General features: G+C 46.6%; 1 protein-coding gene across 3 annotated transcripts in view; it reads right to left on the reverse strand.

Moving 5' to 3' along the window:
* Positions 1–27,889, reverse strand: part of FER1L5 (fer-1 like family member 5) — an 88,099-nt gene that overhangs the window by 29,602 nt on the left and 30,608 nt on the right. For all 3 annotated transcript variants that reach the window (XM_081921245.1, XM_081921246.1, XM_081921247.1), the window contains 20 exons: positions 25,814–25,844; positions 24,453–24,568; positions 22,664–22,787; positions 20,165–20,241; positions 18,551–18,619; positions 17,711–17,754; positions 17,302–17,384; positions 15,566–15,672; positions 14,835–14,948; positions 13,384–13,561; positions 12,068–12,192; positions 10,301–10,401; positions 9,327–9,516; positions 8,042–8,197; positions 7,300–7,431; positions 6,337–6,500; positions 4,491–4,605; positions 3,199–3,301; positions 2,293–2,456; positions 729–902 (listed from right to left, as the gene is read on the reverse strand). In XM_081921245.1, the coding sequence (XP_081777371.1) occupies positions 729–902; positions 2,293–2,456; positions 3,199–3,301; positions 4,491–4,605; positions 6,337–6,500; positions 7,300–7,431; positions 8,042–8,197; positions 9,327–9,516; positions 10,301–10,401; positions 12,068–12,192; positions 13,384–13,561; positions 14,835–14,948; positions 15,566–15,672; positions 17,302–17,384; positions 17,711–17,754; positions 18,551–18,619; positions 20,165–20,241; positions 22,664–22,787; positions 24,453–24,568; positions 25,814–25,844 (2,367 nt within the window). The remainder of the gene's footprint in view (positions 1–728; positions 903–2,292; positions 2,457–3,198; positions 3,302–4,490; positions 4,606–6,336; positions 6,501–7,299; positions 7,432–8,041; positions 8,198–9,326; positions 9,517–10,300; positions 10,402–12,067; positions 12,193–13,383; positions 13,562–14,834; positions 14,949–15,565; positions 15,673–17,301; positions 17,385–17,710; positions 17,755–18,550; positions 18,620–20,164; positions 20,242–22,663; positions 22,788–24,452; positions 24,569–25,813; positions 25,845–27,889) is intronic.

Raw genomic sequence — 27,889 nt, forward strand, 5'->3', positions numbered from 1 at the left:
ATAAAGCACAGGAGCACAATTTCTTTTATTTTGCATTTTAAACATTGCCTTTTAGCTATTTTGCCAAATTTATTCCAGTTTTGCTAGTCATGGTATGTGTGTGTGTGTGGGGGGGGGAGAACCCTGAAACCCCACCCCCTGATGACGGGAAAACTTGTTTACCTGTGTGTGTGTGTGTGTGTGTGTGCTTGTTGAGAAATGGTGGCCACACAAAAAGCAGTAGAGAATATTCAGAAAAAAATGCAAATCTTTTTCTACAAGGGTGGAAAAAGAAGAAATTCAGAAACACTTCTAGACATTTCAGCTTAACTCTGCTTGAGTCACACTGTGACTTATCCCAAGACTTCTCTGTTGAATTTTACTGAAATGAATGGAAGCTTCTGTCATGGATGCACTGAGGATAGAATTGGTGATGCTGCTATTGAACCATTTCTGTCTCTCTCCAGCAGTCAAGATTCAATTTAGGGCTCACCTGTGGAATTGGAACAAATGTCAATCCATGGAAAACTCGTTTGACATTTGGTCCGATTCAGCTATAAATAGCATGTTTCCCTGGCGAAAGCGGTAGGACAAAAAAACCCTGCTCAGACCCTTGCCTACACATCATGAACCTGTGCCTAGAAATTACTTGGACAAGTCCTTTGAAAGCCAAAAGACTGACTTCGTGTCCTCTGAATCCCTTGCCAGCTGTGCCACAGCTGAGGCAGAAGGTACCTGCCTTTTCTTACCAGTGAACCCTCCAAGAGAAAAATGGAGGCCACACCGCTGGGCGACATCGGGATGAGCTTCCTGTGCCAGCATCGCCGGCGAAAGATGTCGCTGGGATGCCGCTGCAGATGGAACCTCCAGCCATGGAGTGGGGCATATTCCCAAGTCTCTTCTTTCAGCCTTAACTCGGAGTGCTGCAGGAAATAGATGGAAAGAGAGGCTTGAAGTGAGCTGGAGAAAAGATAGTGATTAGGTCACCACATATGATCCTGGTATCAAGGCCATTTGAGACCCCCTGGATGGACTTGAAGGTTTTATGGGGGTTCACTTCAATGCTGATCATTAACAGTAACAATGAAGATTGTGATTTGATTTGGGGCCCCAGTTTAGACAGCCATGTGTGTTACTACAATTTTGACGCACACAATGTTACATTGCATTTCATTGTCATTGCGATATATTTTGAGGCTTCATGTATGTTTTGTTTTTGTGGTTCTTAGTTGTTTTACTTAACTACACTGTTACTTCATATGTGGGAATTATTAAGGCCACATGATCTAAGTTTGGAGCATCCAGCTTAGACCTCCTTACTGGTAGGTATCAGGAATGTGCCCCCCCCCCCGAGCACACCGAGAGAGCCAGCCTCGGAAGATGAGCTGAGTGAGGAAGAGGTTAACTCTGTAGCTGAGAGTTGTCTGTCTGATTTCTGAGAAAGCAGCCCAGGGCCCCTCCTCATTTCCAGGGAAGGAGCGTTTAGTTCCCAAGAGGAGGAGGAGGAGGAGTTGGATCCTGACCAAAACATTGCCAGGCAACCATCAAATAAGACTTCCTCTCAGGCTGGATCTTTGGAGGGGGATTGCATTCAAACCAAGAGTCCAAGAACTTGTAGGTTAGAAAATGTAGGTTAGAGAATGAAGGAGGGGGAAGAGAAGGAAGGTGGGATTTTGGTGTTCCTCCTGTTGGAGAGGGCAGGACGATGACTCGGACTGGAGCAACTAATGAGATCATGGCTGTCTGTCCTGCTCTGAATGTGTTTCTTTCTTTCTTTTTAATAAACTTCTAACAAACAGGAGAGTCTTCGCTGCTTTATCAGGCTGCTCGCCTACAGAGGTCCCAATAGTAGGGTTTATTTGGAGGAAGAAGAGTGATAACAAATAGTTTGGTAACCCTTCCTAGCAGGACAGCGTACTCTGTGGTCTTAATCCCTTCATGGATTAATTATGTTGGTTATATGAGGCTGGACAGCAAGCACCCTCCCTTTTTGCTAGCAGGCACCTCTTGAATGCCTTTTTATGTCCCTTATCTCTGTGCCAGTAATTTTAATAATCATTTTGTACCCTTTCCATGAAGTATTATATTTTATTGTTTTTATTGTTTTGTGGGCCGTGTCTAAGCTGCACTACCAGCCTGCCTGAGTGTCCTGTCAGTTGGCACTCCCCCCCCCCAGGGGGTGCCAATCCCTGTCCACCTGGTCCCCATAAAAGTCCTGGCCTCAAGAGTTTGCTCTGCATTTATGGCTGACTTCCCTGACATTCTCTGAACAAGCCCTTGGGCACAACAGCTGTGAGCACCACTGCCAGTTACCAGCCGAAGGAAGGCGGCCATTTTTCCTTCTTGGTTCTCACTGGCCAGGTTCCGGCAGCGTTTCCTGAGCCAGCGCCGCCGGCGGTGGGTGTGGTATGTCTTCTCAGCTGCATTCCAAGAACGGGGGAACTCAGCGGGTGGGAGAGCAACGCCATACTCCCAACCTAAGGGAGGAAATAATAATAATAATAATAATAATAAATTTTATTTATATCCCGCCCTCCCCAGCCGAAGCCGGGCTCAGGGCGGCTAACAACACCAAAATAGTGCGACATTATAAAAACATTATAAAAATTAATTAAAATCAAGATTGATGGCAGCCATAAAGTTTTGTAAAGGTTGCCAGAGGAGGGAGTCAGGCTGCGCCCTAACCAAAGGCCTGGCGGAACAGCTCTGTCTTGCAGGCCCTACGGAAAGATGTCAAGTCCTGCAGGGCCCTTGTCTCTTGTGACAGAGCATTCCACCAGGTTGGAGCCGCAGCCGAAAAGGCCCTGGCTCTAGTTGAGGCCAGCCTAACCTCTCTGTGGCCTGGGACCTTCAAGGTGTTTTTGTTTGAAGACCGTAGGTTCCTCTGTGGGGCATACCAGGAGAGGCGGTCCCGTAGGTACGAGGGTCCTAGGCCGTATAGGGCTTTGAAGGTTAAAACCAGCACCTTAAACCTGATCCTGTACTCCACCGGGAGCCAGTGCAGCTGGTATAGCACCGGATGAATGTGATCTCGCAGCGAAGACCCCGTAAGGAGTCTCGCTGCGGCATTCTGCACCCGCTGGAGTTTTTGGGTCAGTCTCAAGGGCAGCCCCACGTAATGTATTCTCATGAGGCTCCAGGCAACGACCCCAGAAGATATACAGTCATTGTTCTCAGGAGTGGCTCCAGGGCCAAGACAAACACAAATGGAAAACTTGCCAGCATCGTCCACAGCACGATTCTCCTCCACTTTCCAGTCTTCCACAAAGAGCCAGCCTTGGGGGCACAAAATCTCTTCCTTTGGAGGGGCAGGGGAACCACTCTAAAACAGAGAGGGCAGGGGGCAAAATGGGTGTCTAAGCAGCAATATTTAAAATGTGCAGGGCATTGCAAATCTTGGGGGCTCCAGTGCAGGAGAGGGTTTTGAGGTACTATTGAAAGCCAACCTTTTTAGGCTTGAGGGCATGTTAGAATATTCGAGTGAGTGCCATAGCACCCCTGCCCTCACTGACCAGCTCTCTTCTTTCCCCTTGCTCAGTCCCTCCCTCAAGAGTCAGAAAGAGAGTCAGTGTACACCTGCATGCACACACTTCACTTTCCCAAGGGATCTGGGTAAAAGTTGGTTAAGGCAGAATTAACCTGAGACTTTAAAAGCACATAAAGCTAAAAGAGAAACTTCCTAAGCATTTTTCAAGGGAGGAAAAGATATTCATCTTCTCCATCTAATGGCTAAAGGGGCAGTGGTGGTGCTTGGCGGCTTTGGGGCACCAGGGGAAGACCACAAGGGTGCCATCGCATTCTTGGGCACCACACTGTTGGTCCCTGAGTCTTTTTTCAGATTATTGACCCCCAGCCTCAGGAGGATATGAAATTTAGGAGTGATGGTGGTGTGTGTGTTCCTGTGGTATAGAGGTATCCTGCTCAGTAGTGTGGCAAGACTCACCCAGGGTGTAGGACAAGGTGAAGTTCCAGCTGTGCTCTGGGAAACACAAAGCTCTAGCAAGGGACAACCTGAGCCCATTGTAAAGGCAGCAGCAGGTGTAGTCTAATTGCTAGCACCATCTGTGCTGCAAAAGGCTGCCCTACTTAAAGGGGCCCACCTGTCCCTCGTAATCTCCTACTGTAAAGGAGCCAAGGAGGACCCAGTCTTCTAGGGTCTTATACAATGAAGTCCTTGGAGTTGGAGGATGGCAGAGACATATCCTTGGGCTTGGGGTTGGCACTGACAGCAATGGTTCTGGAGCTGGCCCTGCATGATCCCAGGAATGGGGTGCTATAGTATGTGTGCCTTGCAGTCTCAAGGAATGTTCTGTGGGGGTGGGGGTCTCCTTCTTCTTTTGGAAGTTTTCCCCCATTTTGGATATGGCAGGTTCTGACAGGGGGAGAATCTACGGGGAGAGCATCTTCCAAAGGTAAGTTTGAAAACCACTGGCATCTCCCAAGGATGTCCAAGCCTCAGAGGGTCTGCCCTCAGTCCCAGGCTGAAGCTGTCTGTCTCTCCCCTCACTTACAGCATTGCTATAGGGGACTGGGGCTGGTCTCCATCGACGCCCAGGTTGCCGGATCTGGTTCTCATACACTTCCTCTAGCACTTCGGTGTGGTTTGTCTCTTTGTCCAGCAAGAGCCTGGTCAGATGCAGAAGGGGCAAAGGTCTGGTATGTTTTTGGTATGGTGTGGTTTATTTACATACTGTTTAGTGACCCAAGGGCCCCAGCAGGGTGAACCACATGAATACATTGCAAAAGGAATAAACAAAGTTTGTATCTACGTAATCTGTGTAGACACATTCTATTTTAGAATCAATGGAGACCGAGTGCTTTTCCCCAGTATGTAGTCCATGCGTCACTGAGATCTGTTGCATATTCTTTGCCCTTGAAAAGTGATCCATGAGAAACTGGTTTCATTCTGAAAATGAAAGCTAGTTGCAGACTGATTCTCCTTTGCCCTGCTGTGGGCCTATTTGAAAACAGAAGTCGGTGGTCCTGGCTTTGGGGTGGGTGTATCCATACCTACCCAAATAAAATTATTATCATCACTATTTATTAAATTTCTATACAGTGGTACCTCGGGTTACATACGCTTCAGGTTACATACGCTTCAGGTTACAGACTCCGCTAACCCATAAATAGTGCTTCAGGTTAAGAACTTTGCTTCAGGATGAGAACAGAAATCGTGCTCCAGTGGCGCGGCAGCAGCAGGAGGCCCCATTAGCTAAAGTGGTGCTTCAGGTTAAGAACAGTTTCAGGTTAAGTATGGAGCTCCGGAACGAATTAAGTACTTAACCTGAGGTACCACTGTACTGTCCTTCATCTGAAGATTACAGAGCAGTTTACAATCATAAGTTTCTCTGGAGAAAGGGTCAGAGCCATGTTTTGGAGCATGTTTGATTTCTGTTGGAATTCAGGATTGGGCCTATGGGAGAAGAAAGACCCTTTTGGAGTGGCAATGCTCTGAACCCCTCCACAGTAGGCTCAGGTTCTTTATATGTGTAAATAAACCATATATCACGAAGACACCACAGTCTCTGCTGTGCCTCATTTCCAAATGGAAACACAAACCCTGGGGAAGCGCCTGGAACCCCTGGAATTTCACGCTGCTGTGGAGATTGGGGTGGTGCATAACCATATAAAAACAGAAAAAGACATACCATAATAACAAACAAAATCAATAACCTCCCCTCACAGACAGCTACTGTGTTTTATTAAGCATTGTGGATGGGTGTCCACCAATTATTACTTTCTTCTTCATTCACCTGGGGCATGTGCAGTGATAAAAAGGCCTGGATAACTCAACCCAAAGAAGGGGGCATCCAACAGCCCCCCCCCCGCCCTTGTGGAGGGCAGGCTCCAGAATCACAATTTAGATTGAAAGCAGAATGCTGAGGACGAGCGCGAATGATTCCAGACCATGTGTCTGCAACCTTAGTCATCAGGTGTTTCCTGCCCTTCCTCTCAAAGCAGCCCAGCGTGGCAAACTTCTAAATGTTAAAACATCTCAGTTTAAAATAAAAAACAAAAGCACATTTAAAGCATTTAAAAACAACTGAAAAACATTTAAAAGCCCTCACAGTTGCTAATGTCAAGGTTGTCGTGGCCAGTATCTATCAACCATCAAATGCCAGCGTTAACAGGAAGGTCTTTAAATTCCTCTTTTTAAACACCCTGTTTTAACATTCTGTCTCCCACTCCCCCATCTGATGGATTCTTGGTTCCTGAGTCCCCCCTGCTTTGTTTTAGGCTGTCATTTGCACTTTAGAGTCTACTGAAAGCTATTTTGACGTTTTTTCTAAGAAAAGTGCGGCATTTAGAAAAGAAGAACCTTGTAAGTAATCTTGAAATTATTATGCGCACACTTACCTTCTCTGGGGCTCCACGACCCACTCGCCATCCCACTGCCATCCCACAGGCGGTTGGAACTTTTCTTTGGGAAGGCTGACCTTCCCAGTGACATCTGAAAAGGCGGGGTGCTGCATCAGATCCCTGGTCCCCCATATTCCGTGGGTCTTCTTTTGATTTTCATACTGCAAGCATGAGAGTTAGAACCATGGTTATTTTCACCCCCCTCAGGGCAGCACACATGGTGTCTATCAGCACAGCCAATTAAATGGCCCAAGCATAGTCCAGAGAGAGAGGTCTGGAGGAAGGGGGCTATTGCTCAGGGGTAGAGCATTTGCTTTGCATGCAGAAGGTCCTGGGTACAAGTTCCTGGTATCTCCAGGTACGGCTGGGAAGGTCCCCAGTCTGAGACCATGGAAAGTCACTTGTACCCAGTGCAGACAGCCATGAGCCAGATGGTCCCAAAGTCTGACAGCTTCCTACAGTCTTAAAAACATGCTGGTGAGCAAACTGAACAAAAATAGTCTATGAGAAAGGAGTCTAAGGAGTCTATAGAAAAAGCAACAGAGAGGTTATGTCTTCCTTAGTTCAGGCTTTGTACATATCATGGAGGCATTCAACCAAACATACAGAGAAAAAAATTCTCTCAGAATTACACAGCCAATCAAAGCACATGATGCCTCAGTGATGTCATGCCACCCTCTTTGCTTGTTAAGCAACACCTCCACCTGTTTCCCTCTTGTCTAGCTGACATTGACAAAATTAACCTTGAAATTACGAACGGAATGATCCTTCCGACTGCATTTCCAACAGTGCCTCGCCCACTCCCATACGGCCCCCAGCATTAACCTGTGAGGAAAGGTTATGCTAGGAGATAGTAACTACCCCAAGGTCACTCGGTAAGCACTGTGGCTCAGTGAGGAATCTCCTGGAATCGGGTTGAAACTGGACCCTTCCCATGCAGCTGCCTGGCTTGTCTCTCACCGTCTCAGCATAGATAACAATTCTCCCTTCACAACATTTCAAGAACTCTGCACTATCAGCCAGCTCTCCAAGCCACATTCGCACCCGCAGCACAACAGGAATGGGAGCCGCCTTCCCTTTGTTTTGTGCACTCTGTGGGATAGAAAGGAAAAGAGTTATGCATATGCATTCCTTCCACCATCATCAGGACTGCAGACGTAACAGTGGACATAACGGCTAGATGAAGGTCTACCAGGCTTAGGTGATGCTTAGGTGGGCATCCAATAATGTGGAACCATATGAAGAGTCCTTTTTGGCTGATGAAGCCGGTTCCTGTGACACAAGGGCAGTAATGTAAGGAGGAAAGAAAGCACAACAGGCAGGGCTAGAGGAGCGCCAGCAGCTCCCTTGGCCAGACTCAGAGGGGAGGGCATGAGATGCTTGTGGGTACGGTGCCTCCTGGGTGACCCCAATAGCTTTAATTCCTATGGTTTTTGCTAAGAGAATTGGCAAACAAATGAGCCAAGCTACATATATCTTTGCATTTCTTATTTTAATTTTATTTAAAGCATTTGTGCTCTGCTTTTCAGACAAAAAGGACTCCCAGAATGGCTATTGTAAGACCAGTAAAAACAAAACAATTCCAGCCTGCAAGCTTACAATCTAATAGACACAGCAGAAAAGAAAAAAAGGGAAGAGGAGGGAAGAGGAAAACAAGCAAACAGAGACTCCATTTTCAATGTCAAAAAGTAGTTCTTTTTACCTGCAGGAAGATGGTCTGGGTTTTGCCACACATCCTGCCCCTGGCATGGGGGCCAGCTTTGGAGAACATGATTGTATGAGACCTGACCCGGGTGTGGGCCACGCGCTTGTCATCACACAGCATCCAGATCATGATATCCGGCATGCTGATCTGGGCCTAAGGGCAGCAAGGAGGACAGGGAGCCAGAGGTCACTTACTGTGGTAAGTGTTTGTACTTATAACACTTAGGGTATGTTCACATTAGCAGCCTCAAACACAGCGCAGTTGTTTCCACCCTGAATGTTTTCAAGTCACATTTGCATGGTGTTGGTCACATCAGAGAGCATACCCTCCAACATTTCTCCAATGAAAGTAGGGACATCCTAAGGAAAAGTGGGACATTCCAGGATCAAATCAGAAACTGGGATGGCTTCTCTAAGTCAGGGACGTCCCTGGAAAAGAGGGGCATTTGGAGGGTCTGAGAGAGTGAATGGGCATGTCTTCACCCAACAAGCAGGGCCTTTTTGGCTCCTGCAACCCCCTTTCCCCAAACTCCTATTCATGAATCTGTCATCTGCGTATGTGCTCTTCTCTGTGGATGCGCAATGACTGTCTCAAATGAACACACCATTCTTAAATTGGAAGTGAATGCAGCTTAAGTTTGCTAGTTGGATAGAAGCTGGTTTGAGGGGGGAAACACATTGGATAACAGCATTTGTCAAGAAACTACAGGATGGCCATGGATTGTGGCTAACGTCATGCAACTGTGGCTTTAAAAACTAGCACTGGGATTGCATGAGATGTGAAGAAGATGCTACTGCTGTTCCGCTGGCTGCCAGTTGGTTTCCAGGCACAATTTTCTATGTTATTGCCAGTCCTTATTTTTATCTGTAAGCCGCCTTGAGTCCCCTCAAGGAAAAAGTTGAAGTATAAATAAATATATCAACAGCAACATTTTATACCACGCATATTCTGGGTTTTTTCTTCTTCTGTCGCTTTTGTAGCGCTATAGTGCAAGAGTGCCCCTGCAGCCAGCAATAATGCAAAAACACTGGGGAAGCATCACATAACAACCAATAAACTGGAATGATGTGTGGATGTTCCAGTATAAATCTACCACTAATGCACTATTGTGGCATCCATTACAGGATGTGCGATACACACACAACACCCCAAGCCTTCCTTCTCCTTTCAGGCTCAGTGCAGAGCACCTTTCTCCAAGGAACATGGAGGACTCTCCCAGAAGCATCTGAGAAAACCAGTCCCTGAGCTTCCATTCCTTACAAGAGTTGTCCCCAGGAGGTACCTCGGAAGTGACTGAAGCGATCCTGTTCAGCCAGACCTCTGCTTTGGCAATCAGTTTCTGCAGGGGCGTCTTCCAACTTGTCTTCTCTGCTGCCTTGCTGGTTTTCAGGAGGAGTTGGCTGCGCAGCTTCCTCAGCTGCAGATCCAGCATGGTAGGGACTGTTGGGGCTTCCCAGCCAGGAAGAGGCCTCCTGAGCATGGAGGAAGTGGAAAAAGTTCAGTGCTCAACGCGGGAAAAGAGGTGGACAAAAGCCGTTCATTGCAACTGTGGCTCTGGGGGCAGAACTGAAGGGAAGGTAAAGAATGGACACTACAGTAGTGGCCAACATTGTGGAAACCTTTAGGAAAAGTTATATATGAAGTGCCCTTTATCATGGTTTTCTGTGTATAACATCTTTTATTTTGGCAATAACTTTTGATAGGATAAAAGTAATGCAAATTTCTAATGATATATAAATTTATGGCATTCTAAAAAAGGCTTAGGGTGTGAGTCATCATACCTCAGAAATACATATTTTCCAAAAAGTTCCCACGGTTTTGATCACTGGTGTCTCTTTCTCCTGAGTACCGACAGGCTCCAGGCTTTGAGGGGACCTTCCCCCCAACTACTCACTGCAAGCTAGGAGGGGATGGCAGTGGATATATTAAGAGAAGCCTGGAGCCAGTGGAGCAGCTGAGGGGCTCCCTTTAAACATTGGGAAATTTAAATGCTCCCACTGAAGAAATAGGAGATTCAAGTGTTTGGAAGTAGTTGCAAAGACCAACACCAAATGTTTGGAAGTAGTTGCAAGGACACAGAACATGCTTTTGGGATGACTAGTGCCACTTTAAAGTCTCACGCTCTCTATAAAAGCCTGGTTTGGGGAGGGGACACCTTCTGCCTGGGTGTATGACCTCCCCTGCAGACCAGGAACACACCAGCTCTGCGGCCCACTCCCCTGCCAGAACTTCCACGGCCTTCTTCCCATTGCTCACTTGCAGTCTTCCACCAGTTCTTTCTGGAGCATTTTCCAAACAGCACCCACAACTGGGTCTTTGGGAGAGCTGATGGCTTTAAGAATGTCCAGGTTCTTCTTCTGTTAGGGAAGGAAGCACATGGTGATAGCTGGGCAGCCCATAAGCCAAAACCAACAGCATATCATAGTATAAAGTAGTTTTATATTCTATGTGTCTTCTACAATAAATAATAATAATAATGTAAACCATCTTGCTAGGCAAATATGGGCCCTGAGAAGAAGGGCAGAGATGCATTACATTACAACAACAACAATACAAATAAAAGGATGTATCCAGTGCTATTTCTACTCATAGTAGACCCACTGAACTGAATGGCCATGACTAAGGTCCCATCCACACCATTCATTCAGAGCACAATGACACCACTTCAAACAGTCATGGCTCCCCCGCCCCCCGAGTCCTGGGAGACAGAATTCAAGAGTGTGGAGAATTGTTCAGAGAGCACCCCCTTTCCCCCTAAAAAGCTACAATCCTCAAAATAGTATAACAATCAATCCCTTTTTGCATGAGACTCTGGGAATCATAGGAGACCCCCAGTCCCATCCAAGCTATCAGTTCTCAGCAGCCTTCACAAACCACAGCTACTAGAATTCTTTACGGGAAATCATGAGCATTTAAAGTGGTATAATGGATCATTAAACATGTGGTGTGAATGTGGCCTAATTTAAGTTCTTTAATTCCAATGGGTCAACTCTGAGCAGTGCCTACTTGCATACAGCCCAGCAGTCATTGGCCTGTTTCAATGCTTTACCCTGGCTTTTCACACTGGAGGTGCCTATTTTTAGAAATCACTGTATTTTTGTGGTTGTAAGTTGTTTTAAACTTCTTTAACACCATGTTTTATTTAATGTTTTAACTCACTCTGTGACCTTAGGGTGAAAGGGGGTAAATAATAGTTATAATAATGATTATAATAATATGGCCCAGAATCACACTATATCTGTTCTGCTTCTTTACAAGATTGCCAGTTCTTCTTACTAGGTCATCGGCACCAGGATTTGACCACCAAGTCCAGGTGACTCTGTCCAGAACTCAGGAATCTCCTGCAGCTGAGCTCTGATAAGCACCCTATGAAACAACAGTGGGACATCCCCCCCCCCCGGCATATGTACCCTCATCTGACGGGGCATGTGCAACCTGCGGCTTCTTCTGCAGGGAAGCTGTCACTGCTCTTCCCTCTTCAAGCCCCTTCTGGCTCTATGAGACAGCGGGGGGGGGGGGGGAGATGGCAGGGATTTGACTGCCTCGTCCCTCACCTGCACAGCCTCTTCCTCTGCCTCTGACACATCCTGCATGTCTTCCTCAGACGGCTCTGACCCTTCCTCCCCCCGGCTTCTGTCTCACAGGCAGTGCAAAATCCCATAAATTGCTGGCCCCTTGCCTCTACCACAAACTGCTCAGAGCCCTACCAGTCCCTGGCACAGATTAGAAGACCCTTGGTGTCACTCTCAACTCTATGCATCTATAATGCATGGAGATAAGGCAAACCAGAGGCTATGGTCCATGACAGCTAAGGACATAACCTCCATGCTCAGAAGCACTATGACGCTGGTATTGTGGGTGGCGGCTTCCATCATGCAAGGGGTATATAATGGGCAGCCGTAGGATATGAGAAAATAACCTGGGATACACATCCCTCTTGCACACAGGCCATTCCACCACCCCCTGTTAGGTGGTTCATCCCAAACATGCCTGCTCCCTCCAATCACTGGTTCCTGGACTTACCAGCCTGTTGTGAATGAATAGCATGGCGTTCATACTGGCGATTCGGTAGCTAATGTTCTCCCAGAATGAGGTGATGGCAACCATGGGCTTTGTGTCATACCATGGCAAGTAGTAGTAGTGGTTACCTGGAAAGGAATTGCCTGGTTTTGCACTGGGTCTTGTCTTGCCATGAAGCTGCTTCATGAGCAGTCAGACTATTGCTCCATCTAGCCCAGTGCTGTCTACTCCGACTGGCAGCAGCTCTCCAAACTTGCAGACAGAGGCCAGCCGTTTGAAAACCTTTGTGGTGTGGCGGTCAGACCAGTGCTCTCTTCAGCTACAAAGCTAATTGGGAAGACAACAAAGAGTCTTGTGGTACCTTTTAAAGTGCTAACAAGTTTATTGTAAGCTTCCATGGGCTATGCAGATAATGGATGACTTGTGCCATAATGAACTGGTTAATGAACTGGTGCCAGAAGATTCTTTGCTCCAAGACACTAGCGTGAGCATCGCTCTGCAAAAAGTTTATTCGGTGAACTTCTGTGTATCGGTCCCAGCCTCCAACCTTCCTCACAAGACTGTTGTAGGGATACATGGGAGAAACCATGCCTGAGCCCTTTGGAAGAAGGAAGGGATTAAGATGCATGGAACGAGACGCAGGACACATGACACTCATAGCATATGCTCTACCCACTGAGCTCCTGTACCTTCTACCTCCAAATAGTATTTCCCTTCACAGTGAATCCTTTCTTTTCCTGCCCACCCCCATCTGCCAGTTCATTTCCAGGCCCAATTCAAGGTGCTTGTGTTAATGTGCAAAGCTTGTAAATGATTTAGGCCCCAAATACCTGAAAGACTGCCTCCTTTGCTACAGATCCTCCCAGGTGTTAAGCTTAGCAGAGAGGGCACCTCCTCACTTTCATAGAATCATAGAGATGGAAGGGACCCAACCCCTGCAGTGCAGGAATATGAAGTAGTCCCTTACAGGAACCAAACCTGCAACCAAGCTTTCCAGCTCCCTCAGAGGTTTGGGGTAGATGGGTGTGATGGCCTAGGAGAGGGCATGATCTGTGGTGGCCCTTAAGTTGTGGAATTTCCTACCCAGAAAGATGTGTCTGACTTCTTCACTATGCAGCTTTTACTGAATGCTGAAGATCTTTACCCTAGTCTTTGGCACCTGAGATGCGTATTTTCAAGACCCACCCTATTTTGGGGAATGTAACATGCTTCAACTGTTTTTAATTCTGAATTTTAAATTGTTGTAATCCAGCCTGGGATCTGCTGGTGAAGGATAACTAATAAATTTCACCATCATCTCTTAGTCACTTGTTCCTTACCATCATACACTGCATGGCTGTACTGAGTGGTTGAGGCAGAAGGTTTGCAAGTCCCATCAAATTTGTTGCCATAGTTCCCAATGCTGACCTCAAACTGGATCTGTTCCTTGATATCAGCCAACATAGTAGCTGAATAAAAGATGACACATAACCCATACCGGATTTGAGGCAAATAGCGCTGCAGAAACAAACAAACAAATCTGTGGAACTGGCACAGTAACAAATCAACCTTTGGAACTCCTTGCCTATTGACACCAGACAGGCACCTTCACTGGACTCTTTTCAGCACCTGTTAAAAACATTTTATGTTTAGACAAGCTTACTAAAATATGTAGTATGTTGACATGTGTTTTAATCTGTTTTTACTTTATCTTGAAATTTAATTATCCTTTGGATGTTTTTTATTAATAATTTTGCTGTTTTATTATTTTTTGTTCTCATACCCAAAGAAGTATACAATGTTTTAGAAATAATAAAAAAGGGTTATTATGAGAAGGAGGTCTTGGCCAGTATCTCCCACACATTTGAGCACAAAACTATCTATATACTTATATATAATGTAATAATCTTGAGAAGCGATTAAAGTGCCTACAAAAGATCCTCAAAATTTTAGCAGAAGAAGAACCACCACCCTGTTCTTACAGTGGCCAACAAGAGGCCCCTGTGGAAGCATGCCAGCAGAACTTGAGCACTCCAGTCTGGCACAGCTGGCATGGGAAACCCTCCCGGTCTTCTTGGCCTGCACCTCCCATCATCCTTGGCCACAGGCTGCGCTGACTGCAGCTGACGGGAGTCCAAGAACACCTGGAGGACCCAAGTGACCCAGTGCCTGGATGGAACTTGGGTTCTTCAAGCTCTTGGCCTTGCACTTTCCAGAGCAGAGAAGGCATGCCGGGTGGGCAGGGAATGACAGGTCAACAGGCCTTCTCTTGCTGCATGGAGCTCACAAGCAGATCTATTATGTTATTCATTTACTAGAATAACGTCTTTCTGCTAAAAAATATAGGAAGTAATCACTGAAATATCCTGGTCCGAGAGTTTTGAGGGCCCACTTGAAAAGTTTAGGCCAACATTGTGAATTGGGCCCAGAAACAAAATGGCAACTGGTGACACTGTGATAATACTGTGGTAATATGGTCCAAACATCTCACACCACATAGTCCAGCTTCTGCATTCTGGGCCATGTGAAGTTCCTCAACATCCTCCAAAGACAAACACAAGAAAGCTTCATCTGTAACTAGATAATAAAGACTGTTGCCAGCTAGCTGCCTGAATCCTGTGTTTCCATGACACAACAGTCTTCCAGGAGAAACATGGGAAAGTAAGCAGGGAGGAAACAACTACTGCAAGGTCCACATCTTCATGGCCTTATGAAACACCCCCACCCCACCCCATACTCCTGTTTACACATGGCAAGAAAACAACTTGTATATATTTTGTTCTTTGGCTACCTCCATTCTTGTAATATATTGTTCAGGAACAGCTTCTATTCTTTGAACGGGGTCCGGATCCATGTAGGTAATCAGCTCCACTAGGACTCTTCCCCGGTAAATTATCCCTTCCTTCTAAAAGAGAAGAAGAGTTCGTGATAGAAAGAGCAGAACAGACAATGATGAGGACAATTCTTATTGAAAAGAAAGAGCAACATTGTGATGTCTGTGTTACCCTTTCCTTACACTCTTTAGCACAGCCTAAAATAGCCCAGCTTGACAAGAGTGTGCACATTCTCAGTGTTAAGAAAGAGACCTTTGGAACACAAAAGCTTGTTCTTGCCAAGGTGTACGAGTGGTACTTTACACCGAGGAAATTATTCCTGATAAACCCTATTCTTTCTCCTTTCACATTTGAGAAGCTGTGGTATGGTTGGTACATACCTTCACATGCCCCCAGGGATTGGGATTGCTCCCAGGGACAAGGGTTTTGGAAGCTCGTGTGCCAGGAGACCAGTGAGGCTACTGGTCAATGGATATATCCATCTCTGACACTGGTCTTGTTAATTATGTTTCTGGATAGAAATTTATATCTTAATCACAAAAAGTGGTTGTGTCATTCACTCTTGGTAAATGTTGTAGCTCAGCATTAGAAAACTATTTTAGGTTTGCAGTGTTGGTGCCTTGCAGAACAACCACCCTCTTGCCACAACTCCTAAGAAGTTGAATGGACAACCAAGAGACAGACTTACACTCCCAACATTTTCTAAATTGTCCTCTTCATTCATGAGCTCTGGTGGCGTCCTGTAGAGGGTCACAAAGCTTGGCCCGAAGCATGGCAGGAAGCCTGGGAAATTCTCTGAAACCAACAAGAGCTTGAGGGGAGGAAGAGTCTGTGCACCACCAGCCTAGTCCCAAGGCAAGGCAAGGTGGCCAGTTTTGGGTGCTCTTCAAGGGGACATCAGACAGATCTGATCCCCAGGGCACAATCCATTGGGAAGTCTTCCTGCATAATCTTCCACTGAAACCAAGGAAGCTAAAAGGCAGCAGAGGGCTTAAACCTGAAGCTCTATGGGACTCCATGCCTCTGAGGTCGAAGACCAGGGGAAGGAACTGGAGGCAGCTCAATACTGGACACCACTACCCAGAATCCTTTTGGTCCTTGATATCATGTGATTGTATAGAGCCAATCCCGTAACACTATCTGCTCTAGAGCATGCCCTCCAAGTTTCATTCCCCAAATCGGGATATCAGGAGGGGTGCAACTTCCAGTCCGGTGCTCTGGCAATCGTCTGGAGAGTTGGCAGAGTCTTGCCAAAGTACTGGACCAGAAGACGCTTTGGCGTGACCCTGCTGATGAGTGCCAGAATGCATGTCTTTAACAGGACATTCCAGGATCCAAACAGAAGCCAGGATTGCCTTCTATGATGTGGGATGTCCCACGAAAGAAGGTACAGTTGGGGGGTATGATATAGCTCTAAGACAGGTGGGGAAACTGTGGTCTTCCAGATGTTGCTGGACTCAGGAGCAGACTTTGGTAATATGGTGCCTTGAGTGAGGACAAAATTTTGTGCCTCCATCACATATTTCATGTTTTCGCAGTAATACCTTTTGGTACAGGTACTTTTTAAATGGATCTTCTCAGTAGGTACCCGTAAAAATAATGGTTTTAGTATTATGACTATGGCTATTATTTTCTGCCCCCTTGGCTGGGCACCTTGTGCGGGGAACCAACCGCACTGCCCTAAAACCCAGTGCTGCTGGGCTACAACTTCTGGCATCCTTGCCTGCTGGCCATGATGGCTGGGACTGAAAGGGCATGCAGTCTATTAATACCTCCATGGCCACAGATTCCCCACCCAGTCTCTAAGAACTGCTAATCTTCCTCATTCTGGGCGACTTGGTCACCAGGTGGTCCCTCCAAGCCAACGATTATCCTTCTCAGACTCAGGACCTGGACCTCACCTGCCTTTGGCTCTGAGGGGGACGTAGGATAGTGTGTTCCCCCTATTCCAATACATTTCAATGGGGCTTGCACCAGTGCACAGCAAATGCCAGAAGCCCTGTGACCTGGGAGGGCCCACTGTGACTGGTGCCAAGTCCCAGGCCATCCTTTGAATTTCACCAGAATGCAATATGATGTACATGCAACGGGCATTGCATTTTGGGCAAATTAAAATGGTGGCTATAGCAGTAAGTCCAGTGACACAGCCTTGGAGTCTCTGACAACAAAGCCAGGAGGCCATCTCCTGTTGGTGCCTGCTGTCTGGGATGCCTGCATCGCCCAGCGAAGGGCTTGCTACCGGTGGGGAGGGGCCATGGAAGGCACTTCCTCCAGGATCTTCTGAAACCTGGAACCAGCTTTGCTTGCATAAGATCAGAGCTTGCACCGGAAGATTGTGCCTTATGCTAATTGAAAGGAGCGGGTTGCTGTCAGGTGGCCCAGATTTGCAGGGTGTGTGTTTGTAAAGAATCAAAGCTTGCTTACTTCCCATGTCATTCCCAGCTGAAGAGATCTGGGAAAGGCTGAGAAATGCCGTCCCCAGAACACTGCTATCTTCATTTTGTTCCCTAGAAAACAAAATAGAAGGCTCCGTGGCAGCGGGGAGGGGGACACCCCTCCCCCCAGTGGCACTCCAGGTCTCTTCCTAGCCCCTGGAACTCTTCTCAACTGCACCCCATCTCTCAGAACAGACTCCTCACTGCTCTGTTCTGTACCCTCTCATGTGCCTCTCACTTGCTTGGCTGGGGGCTAGAGCAGGGCACCCATGTGCAGAAACCTTTGACCTTTGCATGACTGGAAAGCAGCAATATATCTTGGACTGGCAATGTCTTTTGGGGGCATAGTATATGGCCTAGATACTGTCCCGCATTTGAGGTGCACTGGCAGCACTCACCCATCAAGAGCACTGAGTTTGATTAGATCACACATGGAAGGCATCTGCAAAGGAAAAGGCAAGTTGGTAAGGAAACCTCTCTGCACCTGTGCTCCATGGACCACCTAAGATTCCATCAGCATCTCACATGACCAAATAACAGAGCCCAACTTCAGTCAAAGTAAGTTAGAGATGATGGGCTGTATGATTAGTTTCACCCAGCTCAGGGAACGAACTTCTCATGCTCCTAATGCCCATGTGTCCCAGAGAAGTTCTTCTCCAGCTCAGAAAATAAAACAAGCTGTTAGGCATGTGCAGATCAGAAAGTAATCAGTGATGAAGTTCAGGTGCCATGGAATTGACATGTCCCAAATATCCTTGCACCTGGGATACCAATGAACATGCTCCCATTTCAGCACCCCAGGCATCAGGGATAAATGGAGGCCATTATAGCAGCTAAGTAAAGTTTGCATGAGGGAGAGGTGGTGGCTGAGGTCTTGGGCTTCTATTGCTGTTATTGGGAACCTAACAATATTCTGCATTTTGGAAAGCAAAAGGACTGAGCTAATTTCTGGTTTTAGGGCCAGAGGGCTCTGTTTGCCAAGGCCAATTCCAAACTGAGCCAGAGCAAGGGTTTGCATGTCAGTGGTGTAAACAGTAGATAGTAGCAGACATTTCATCCTGATAGTAACAGACTGCAATCTGGGAGGACCCAGACAGGAGAGGGGGTTAAGTAACTAGCCCTCCCCTCCCCAATGAAACGTGGTGTCATGAGTGGTAGGAAGCAAGCTCAGCCCCACCCACAAAGTGCACCCCTGTGCTCTCTCTCTCCTCACCCCATTTCTGCATAACAATACTCACCTGCATAGGAAAGAACATCAGCTGGTTCCACACAGGGTTAGCGTCTCTGAGCACAACTCTGGTCTTTAGCTGAACATGTGGGTAAAGGGAGCAGGTCAGTAAAGAGCCACCATTCTGTAGAGGGCTTAGCTTTCAGCACGTGCTAATGCCAGGTAAGATACCCACTTCTAGATGACAGGGGATAGCTCAGTTGGTAGAGCATGAGACTCTCAGTCTAATGGTTGTGGGTTTGAACCCCATGCTGGGAGAAAGATTCCTGTATTGCAGGGACTGGACTAGATGGTCCTTGTGGTCCCTTCCAACTCTACAATTCTTTGATCCTATGACTATCTTATGAAACAGGATTATATATATTCCCTTGTCTCTGACATGTAAGGCTGAGCTGCAGGGAACCAAGCCTCTGGAGAACTGAATGAGCAGCGGTTCTTGCTGTCTTCAGGCTATGAGTGTACTATAGATGCAGGAGTAAGTGTGGGCAAGCAGCAGCTGATCAAACTCCTTGAGGTCTGGTAGTTTTCAAGGACTTCTTTCCAAGGCTGAGACGCACCCATTTTGGTTCACGGCAAGTTCTCCAATGTGGTGATCAAGGCAAAGAGAAGGCTCCCTGCTATTGTCAGTGTTGCATGGTCAGTCAGTTTGGAACTTAAATGGTTATTGATGGAAATGCATTGCTAGATTTTTTTTAAAAAAAGAATGACACTTGGTTGGTTTTTGCTTTGTGCATTTTGGAGAGGGAGAGGGAGTACCATGGAGTCAATGCGCCAAATATTACAGCAAGAACGCTGGAAAGGAGATGTATTTAATTTTTAGCTGTATAGAGAGAATATGGCACATCATCTTTTATGCAGATTATGATTAGAGCTGTCATTCAATTAAATAAATCTTAGTCGATGAAGAAATCAGTTTCTTGTTTAAATCTGCATATAGATAAAAGCAATGGTTCTGAAGCAAACTTCTTGTGTCTTTAGAAGATAGGTTCCGCTATCATCAATGGCAGGCAATGCCTTCAAAAAGACGTTCCCTCCTATGTGACGGAGAAAGAAAGGGTCTCTCTTAAGTTGTAGCTTGCCCTGGGATCTGCTGGTGAAAGGCAGGTAATAATTGATTAATTAGCCCCAGCTTGGATAGCTCAATTGGTTAGAATGTGGTGCTGATAGATAACGCCAATATTGCAGGTTTTGATCCCCATAGGGGACAACTGCATATTCCTGCATTGCAGGGGGTTGGACTAGATGATCCCTAGGGTCCCTTTCAACTCTATGATTTTGCTAATAACAGTGGTGGTTGCCCTCTGTTGTTTGTATAAACATTAATTTGCTGCCTGAGTAATTGGGAGCAGATTTCCAGTTGACAAAATGTCTGTTTAATCAATGCACATGTTAGATTAATCAATTATATATGGAAGCTCTAATTATGGTTTTAGTTTCTAATTTTCCAGATCTTAAGTTTGGTTTGCCACAAAAAGCAGGATTTCTACTAAGACTGTATACACATTTTTGAAAGGAAGTTTCTCTAAAACAATGTACAATTTATAAGTAGCAGATGTTATTTTCTTAAGAGGCTACTGTCTTCCTTTAAGGAAAAATAAAATAATTAGGGCTGCATTTTACATACCAGTTTCCCTGCAAAATCAACTTCCAGAGAAGGGTCAACTGAACCGCCAGTGGGATCAACATCCATGTTGCTCCGTACTGTTGAGGAAAGTAAGAGCCCTATTAAATCTTTTTTATGATCCCATTTTACCAGGGTTTTAGCCCTTCCTTACTCTCTTATCTGCTAGACAGCTCTAATGGGAATGTGTTGACCGCATAAGGGAACCTGGAGGAACATGAATCTGAACTATCCACCTATATCATTTAGAAGAAAAGATTCAAGCCTTCTCACTCATATAATAGCCTAACAGAAACAAACCCTTGTCTGGCTGTGTTTTGACCTCTGAGCCACTTATCTGAATGTTCTTTGTTAAAAATTGTTTTTGTTTTGTTTTGTTGGGTTTATTTTTTTGAAAAATTTATTGATTTATTTAAGTAAATCATTTCCCCCCTTGTTCTTCAGCCAAAAAGCTTCCTAGAGCAAAACCCAGTTGAAATTAAAAAAACAAAACAGCAATTATCCTGTTTCTCAAGTTTTGAGAAAAGGTCAGAAGAAGCACTTTTACTTACTGTGCATGCTTGAACCGTGGAGGCCATGCATGCACACTAATGCACCACTGCAATGCATGCCATGGTGGCTATGTCCTCCCTCCATGGTTGGAGTCAGTAGGTCTCTAAATACCACTTGCTGGGAATTGCAGGTGTGGAGAGTGCTATCGTACTCAGGTCTGGCTTGCAGGCTTCCCACAAACATCCAGTTGGACACTGTGAGAATGCTGGGTCAGGAGGGGCTTTTGACCTGACTCAGAAGGCTCTTCTTCTGTTCTTAAGCCAGGACAAAGCTTAAGGCGATTCCTCGGTTATTGCCTTTCCCCCTGCCCCTTCACAAGCAAAGGCTTAGTCCACTGTGTCCACCAACACAAGAGCAAAACTGTGCTATTATCCTCACTCTATGACCCACCAGTTTAACTGGGACTCCATTTTCTGGTCCAGCCCAGGCATAGAATTTCTGAAATTACAAATTAACAAGCATTTTTGCTTGCAAAAAGCAGCAAAGCTCATTAAGTTCTTTATAAAGCCTGGCATACTGCAAAGACAGAGGCAAAGTCACAACAACACGTCGGGAAGGACTTGGACTTAGCTCCTGAAAGGACATTCCAGCCCTACTGCTACCCTATGTATTTAATTAATTGCAAATGCATATGAAAAATGCAAAGACTTTCCCTCACTGACCAGGGCTACTGCAAACATTTTTCCATAATAAGTGTGTGGTTTGTTTGCTTTTGTGGGTGGGAAGTTTTGTGGTGCTTAAATCTGTTACATAGCTTTTTAAAAAACATAGCTTTGTTTAAAAAGAGCCTAGTATACAAAGGCAACATTTATATCCACTGCTCCACCATCTTTTCCCTGGAACCCTGCACACGGCTGCCATACAGAAGGCTCCCCAAAGGGAACGTGGCTCTCTGGCTGAAGAAGCATCACCACAGGAAGCTAACCCATTCTCACGCCACTTTCAGTGCTCTGGAAATGCTAAGTCTCACATGAAGGGAGAGACCCTCCCAGAAGCTGCCCCTTAAGCTCTTGTCTATTTTTACTGGTCCAAACCTCCTAGGGGCGGAGGAAGGGGGTGCGGTAGGTGCGAGCCGCCCCGGGTGTCCCCACCAAGAGGGGTGACAAAATGCTGGGCGGCACTCACCGCAGGGCTTGCAGTGCACCCAAGCCACTCGTCTCTCCTGGGAGAGACATGGTGGCTTGGGAGCGTAGAGGCTCCATGCTGCCGAAACAGTCCATCCACTGCCCCCTCCTCAGCTGTAGGGTGGCTGAGTGGGAGGAGGCAGGCAGACTCCGAAGGCCCTGCCCTCACCCTGCCCCTATGGGTGGCTCACGCTGCCCCTGGGCGCACCGCTCCAGGCGCCCAAGCGGTTTCCTCTGCTGCGGGAAACCTCCTCCACAAATACCTTATTAATTTCCTCTTGGTTGGAGCCTGATCATCCAAAGATTAACACATGATACGAGGAAACCAAGGGACCAAGCTACATCTACTGATCTTAATGGTTATCACTTCGGTCTATATGAGATCTGTAACTTAAAAATAATAATAATTGTGCTGCAATTTGCAAAAAAAAATCAGACTCTCTATAGAAAAAGACAAAAAAGAGAAAGGGGCCATTGTCCCTATCTTGGTTTCGCACTGCCACCCCACTGTGACAAAGAGGGCACTTTATGAGTGTGGTACAGGGATGCAGAGTCACCAAGAGGTTTTTCCTTTGTCCATTGTTTACTGCTGAATCAGAACAAACACCCATACTCAAAAACCCGATTGGGGTTTCTTCTGATTTAGCAGTAAACAGTGAGTTTTCTGGGAAAAGCAGATGGGCAAACGGAAAACTTCTCGAACTTGTGCCTAGAAAGCACTGGCCAAACAGAAGTAATATTGTGTGTGTGTGTGTGTGTGTGTGTGTGTGTGTGTGTGTGTGTGTGGAGAGAGAGAGAGAGAGAGAGAGAGAGAGGGCAAACTTACTTGGAGACAAATCTTCTGCTCGGTATACAAAGAGCTGGACCATGGCTCTGCGTACTGCTGGCATTACTGCTGCCTGCAGGAGGTTGGCCTCCAAATCGCCACTGCCTGGCAAATGGGCTGCATCCTTAGAGAAGAGAAAGGCGCAACATAAACCTGTGACCCAGATGCTGGTGGCTGGTGGCCCTCTAGATGTTTTTGGCTCACAGCCCCCATCAGCCGCAGCCTGCCCCAGCTGTGCTAGTTGGGATGGATGGGAACACAGGAAGCTGCCCTATCATGGATCAGGCCATTGGCCTACCTGGCCACACTGACCAGCAACGGCTCCTAAGACTTTGGATGGGAGACATTCCCTGCCCCACCTGGAGATGCTGGGGGGTGGGGGGCAGGACTTCCTGCAAGCAAAGCAGGTGCTCTGTCAGGGAGCTCCCTTCCCCATAATCCTTTTTCAGTCTCAAATATAGGCAGGGCCCTAGGCGGGTGAAAGCTGTCACAGATCATCCGTACAGAACACAGAGGGAGTTTCAGATTCAAACAGGGCACTTTCTGTGTTCATTTCAGTGGCAGCTGCAAAAGGAGCACAAACACTGTAGCAGGAACAAATGCAATGTTGGAACCAGCCCACAGTTTTGCAAGGAAAGCTATGGAAAAACTCAACCCAGTTTAACAGGCATGCCGTCTCCCAAGAAAACAGTAGATCTGGCATATGGGACCTGCTGTCCTGTAGCTTCTCCCTGTAGTGAGCCACACAGGAGGGCCACATGGGGGCAGGCAATGGTGTAAGGTGGGCCTTTTCCATTTGGCCAGGTACTCAGAGTAGAATTCATGGTTCTGTTCTCAAAACAACCTTATGAGGTAAGGTAATGAATTAATTATAGGTCTTTTTCCGCTGCTTGTTCATGTCCCTGGAAAAGTTTGCAACAATTCAAATATAGGCACAAACAAAACTTAAATGAAGCTAAAGACCACAGAATTGCAAGAGCAATTAAAATTATCTGCAAAAGGTGAGAGAAGGAAAAGCAACAACAAACAAAAGACAGGCTTCAGGCAAACTTCTCTGGGGAGGGTGTTCCATGGCTGGAGTGCTACTACCCAAAAGGCCCTTTAGATAGTGGGGGAACCCCAAGCAGCTTTCCTGTGAGGTTCTTAATGTAGGGACAGGTGCAAATCGAGACAGGTGGTAAGGTCAAGATGGAGCAACTGGACCCCATTCGCCCACTGAGCTTCAGGGCAAAATAGGAGTTTGAGCCTTGTTCCTCACAGGAATAAGTCTAACACTCCATATCCACCATCCCAGTCTGGCATAGGAATTTGGGTGGGCACCCCACATAGTAGAATCATGGAATCATAGTTGCAATGGATCCTGAGGATCATCTCATTCAGGAATATGCAGCTGTCCCTTACTGAACCCGCAACCTTGATGTTCTCAACACCACACTCTAACTAACTGAGCTATCAACTGAGCTGCTGTTGGCATCCTGTAGCAGGACCCAGGTATAGATAATATTTATCTTCTTAAGAATGTTGCTGCTAAAATCCCAAGTTCTTCCTGTTTAGGCTGCTGGTACAAGGCCACCAAGAGTTCTGCTTGTCTAGTCAGCCTGTCCTGCTCTACTAAACTGTTTAGCAAGTTGGCGTCTGATCTACCAGTCTTGAAAAATGATGCTTTATTCCATTATCCAAACAAGGCACCCCATCATTTTAATAGCTGCCAATGGCATCACGTGAACTTGAATGCCTGTGACAAGCCTCTGTTGAGGTGGTGAAGATGTTGTAATGTAAAGATTTTTACCGGCGCCTGATCTCCAGCTCCAAGGACACAGAGGTTAACTTTCACATAGCCCCTTAGTCCGGCATTAAGATTAGCTGGGTCATAGAGGCTCAGCCATTTGCCCATCAGAGCATGACCTAGGGAAAAGAACAAGAGCCAACATTCACACCATCCAGAAGTGCCATCTAATTGTGGATAGACATTCATTAAAAAAATTAGAAGATCCTGCTGGATCAGGCTTGGCCAGAATCCTGTTCTCACCAGAGCCTGCCAGATCCCTGTGGGAAACCTGCAAGCAGGACCCGAGCCCAAGAGCCCTCTCTCCTCCGGGGCAGCTGGTCTTCAGAGGCCTTGCTGCCTCCAGCCATGGAGACAGAGCATAGTCATCATGGCCAGCAGCCATTGATTGCCAAGGACAGCCTTTTCCTCCATGGATTTGCCGCATCCTTTTTTAAAGCCATCCTAGATGGCGGCCATCACTGCCTCCTGCAGGAGTGAGTTCAACAGTTCAATATTTTAACTGTTGAACTGCTTTGTGAAGAAGGGCTTTCTTTTATCTGTCCTGAATCTTCCAACATCATTGATTGTTCATGAGTTCAGGTGTTATGAGAGAGGGAGAAAAACGTTTCTCTCTCTACTTTCTCCAGGCCAGGCATCATTTTAGACACCTCTGTCATTTCACCTCTTGCTCACCTTTTCTCTTAACTAAAAAGTCCTTGCAGGGGAGTTGCTATGAGTAACAGTATCACAAGGATGCTTCCTTTCTGTCAAATGTCAATATAAAACTGTGTGACCTGGTCAGAGTCCCGCTTTCCTTACTCTGTAGGTAATATAAGCTGTCAAGCCCTAAATCTGAGGTCTGAGCTGAAACTTTTCACAAGTTTCCATGAATGGTTTTGGCCCTGTTGATGAGGGCTTCCTTTTCCAATTCTTTTAGGCACTCCTTGTGAAAAGGTTAATCTGATTGCTTACATTGCCTCACTAGCTCTCACTCTCAATTGCCTTCAATTGCCATCACCATATACTCAAATCTGACGGGCTCTATAGCGTAGTAATACCATCCCATGTCCTACAATAGCCGGTTTACATTTCATTTCCCACAAATATACATAGAAAATAGGCAATTTAAATATAGTAGTAGCACAACAGCTGTAATATGTAATACAAATATAATGCACTACAATATAAAAAGCATATTAGCACAAAACAACCAGTAGGACAATTAACAGGATCTGACACCAAAAACATCCATGGAGCTTGTGATGTGAGAATGGAGCACAAGGCCCAATGGAGGGCGGAGGAAGGAAACAGTGGCTGATGGGTCTTGGACACCCTGTCTCCCAAGAGCCCTCAAACTCGCCACTGGCTCTAGACAAAAGTACCTGGAGATTCATACACAAGCCCGATCTCAATCTGCAGAGAGAGAAAAACAGAAGGAGTTACAGGAATTGTCAAGGAAAGGAAAAATTGAGCTGTGGGAAAATTTCAGGGCAATTCAGAATATTGCAAAGAGTTTGTGGTTAGACTAAATTGTGGTGGTTTTTCCTTTTTGCGGGAGGTGGGGTTCCCTTCCAATCCTGTGATTTTATAACTAAAATGGGGTTCCACAGGAATAGGGGAGATTGCTAAAATAGTCAAATACTTCTTTATTAAGGAAATAGCATAGGCAGGTCTATTAAGTATCTGTATTGTAATGTATGCTAATGTGTTGTCACAGAAACTCTAAATCTCTGGAGGCTCTTCTGGGTGGTCAGTGGAAGAGGGTGTGTCTCCCTCCCTCTCCCTGGCTAAAGGGGATGTCTTCAAGATATCTCTGTGTGGAAAAAGACACAGGAGAATGGCCGTCTGGGGGCTGGAGCTGCAGAAGAGACACAGAGGCCTGACTTGCTCTCTGCAAGAATCCAAAGCTGTGGCTTTGGTGACCCACCCCAGGAACCTAAAGTAGGAGGAAGAGATAATCAGCTGGAAGATTAATGCTGTAAACCTTCCAGAACATGCTCAGCCTGTGTTTATAAACCTTCTACCACAGAAATCACCATCAGCCTTCCGTGGCCTTCACTCCAAGGAAACCAACCCAAGGTTTTCTTGTGTGTGTGTGTTTCTTTGTGGCTGATTAGCTGCTCTCCCTGTGCAAGGGTCAGAGGGGGCAGGTTTTCTGTTGAGGCAGGTGATTAGCTGTGGGAGGAGCTTATCAGAGCTTGAAGGGCAGCGCCGCGCGCCGCAAGGTGTGCACAGTTGATCCATCTTTTAGATTTAGGGGTGCTAGTCTCAAACGTTTGTTGGGGGAGACCTAGGTTTTTTTTGGGGGGGGGGAGTTATTTGTCCTGTCTCCATGCTTTTTATGATGGAGGACCGCTGTAGTCACCCCCAACAACACGTTCTCAAGATGGAGGGTGAGGGAACAGCTGCAGTTGCCTGCGGTTCCTGCACAATGTTTGCCATCTTGCCAAAGGTTGCAGGCAGCTTTACCTGCAGCAATTGCATGTTGATTGCCCTCTTAGAAGACAAAGTCCAGCAACTGGAGGAACGTATAGCTATGCTCCAAAGAATTAGAGAGCTGGAGCTCTTCTTGGAAGCAACAGAGCACACCATCTCCACCAAGGAGGAGACAGGGGACTCCCTTGAGAAGGAGGCTAGTTCACCAACACAGGAGCCAGATATATGGAGAAACGTGATTCAAAGAAGTAGGAGGCCCAGGGTTCGCTCTGATTGTTTAGAAATACACAATCGCTTTGAGGTCCTCTCCCCTAGCATGGAAGACGAAGAGCAGACTCCATTTGAGGATCTCTCCCTCATTACAGTCGATCAGGTATATGAAGACAAGCAGCAAAGTCAGTCCTCAGGGAATGTGCAGGCAACCTTGGAACGAACAGCTCACGGAAGAACCCTGACCAAAGCTAAGAGGAGGCATGTAGTGGTGATAGGGGATTCCCTACTGAGGGGAACAGAAGCAGTGATCTGTGGGCCTGACAAGATGTCTCGGGAAGTGTGGAGTCTCCCCGGGGCTAAGATCCAAGATGTAACTGAACAACTGCAAGGAATCATAAAACCCACTGACAAATACCCCTTCCTCGACGGACTTCCGGTCGGCGCCAGCGTTAATGGCGGTCCTTGCTTCGAGCTCCGAAGCAGGACTGCTCCGTGAGTTCGGGTCTGACCCGCTACGGCGAGCGGGGGACCCCTAAAATCACAGGCGCTGAAGCCTGTGAACAAGGAGATTCGGTGGGCACCTTTGCGCCCCCCGGTATCGCGAAAGAGCCTTTTTAAAGGCTCCGGAGCGGCATCGGGTGTGAGCGCGGTGCTGAGGATCGCAACCCAGCTCACGGAGTGAAGCCGCGTCGCCATTGACGGAGAGCGCCGATTCCTTCCTGAAACTACCGATTGGAAACAACACCCGTGAGTAAGAACAGCAAATAAAGGGAACGGGGCTTTAAATTTTAAGAAGATTCGGCTGAAAA

This window comes from Podarcis melisellensis, assembly GCF_964234715.1.
Source record: "Podarcis melisellensis genome assembly, chromosome: 8".
NCBI lineage: Eukaryota > Metazoa > Chordata > Lepidosauria > Squamata > Lacertidae > Podarcis > Podarcis melisellensis.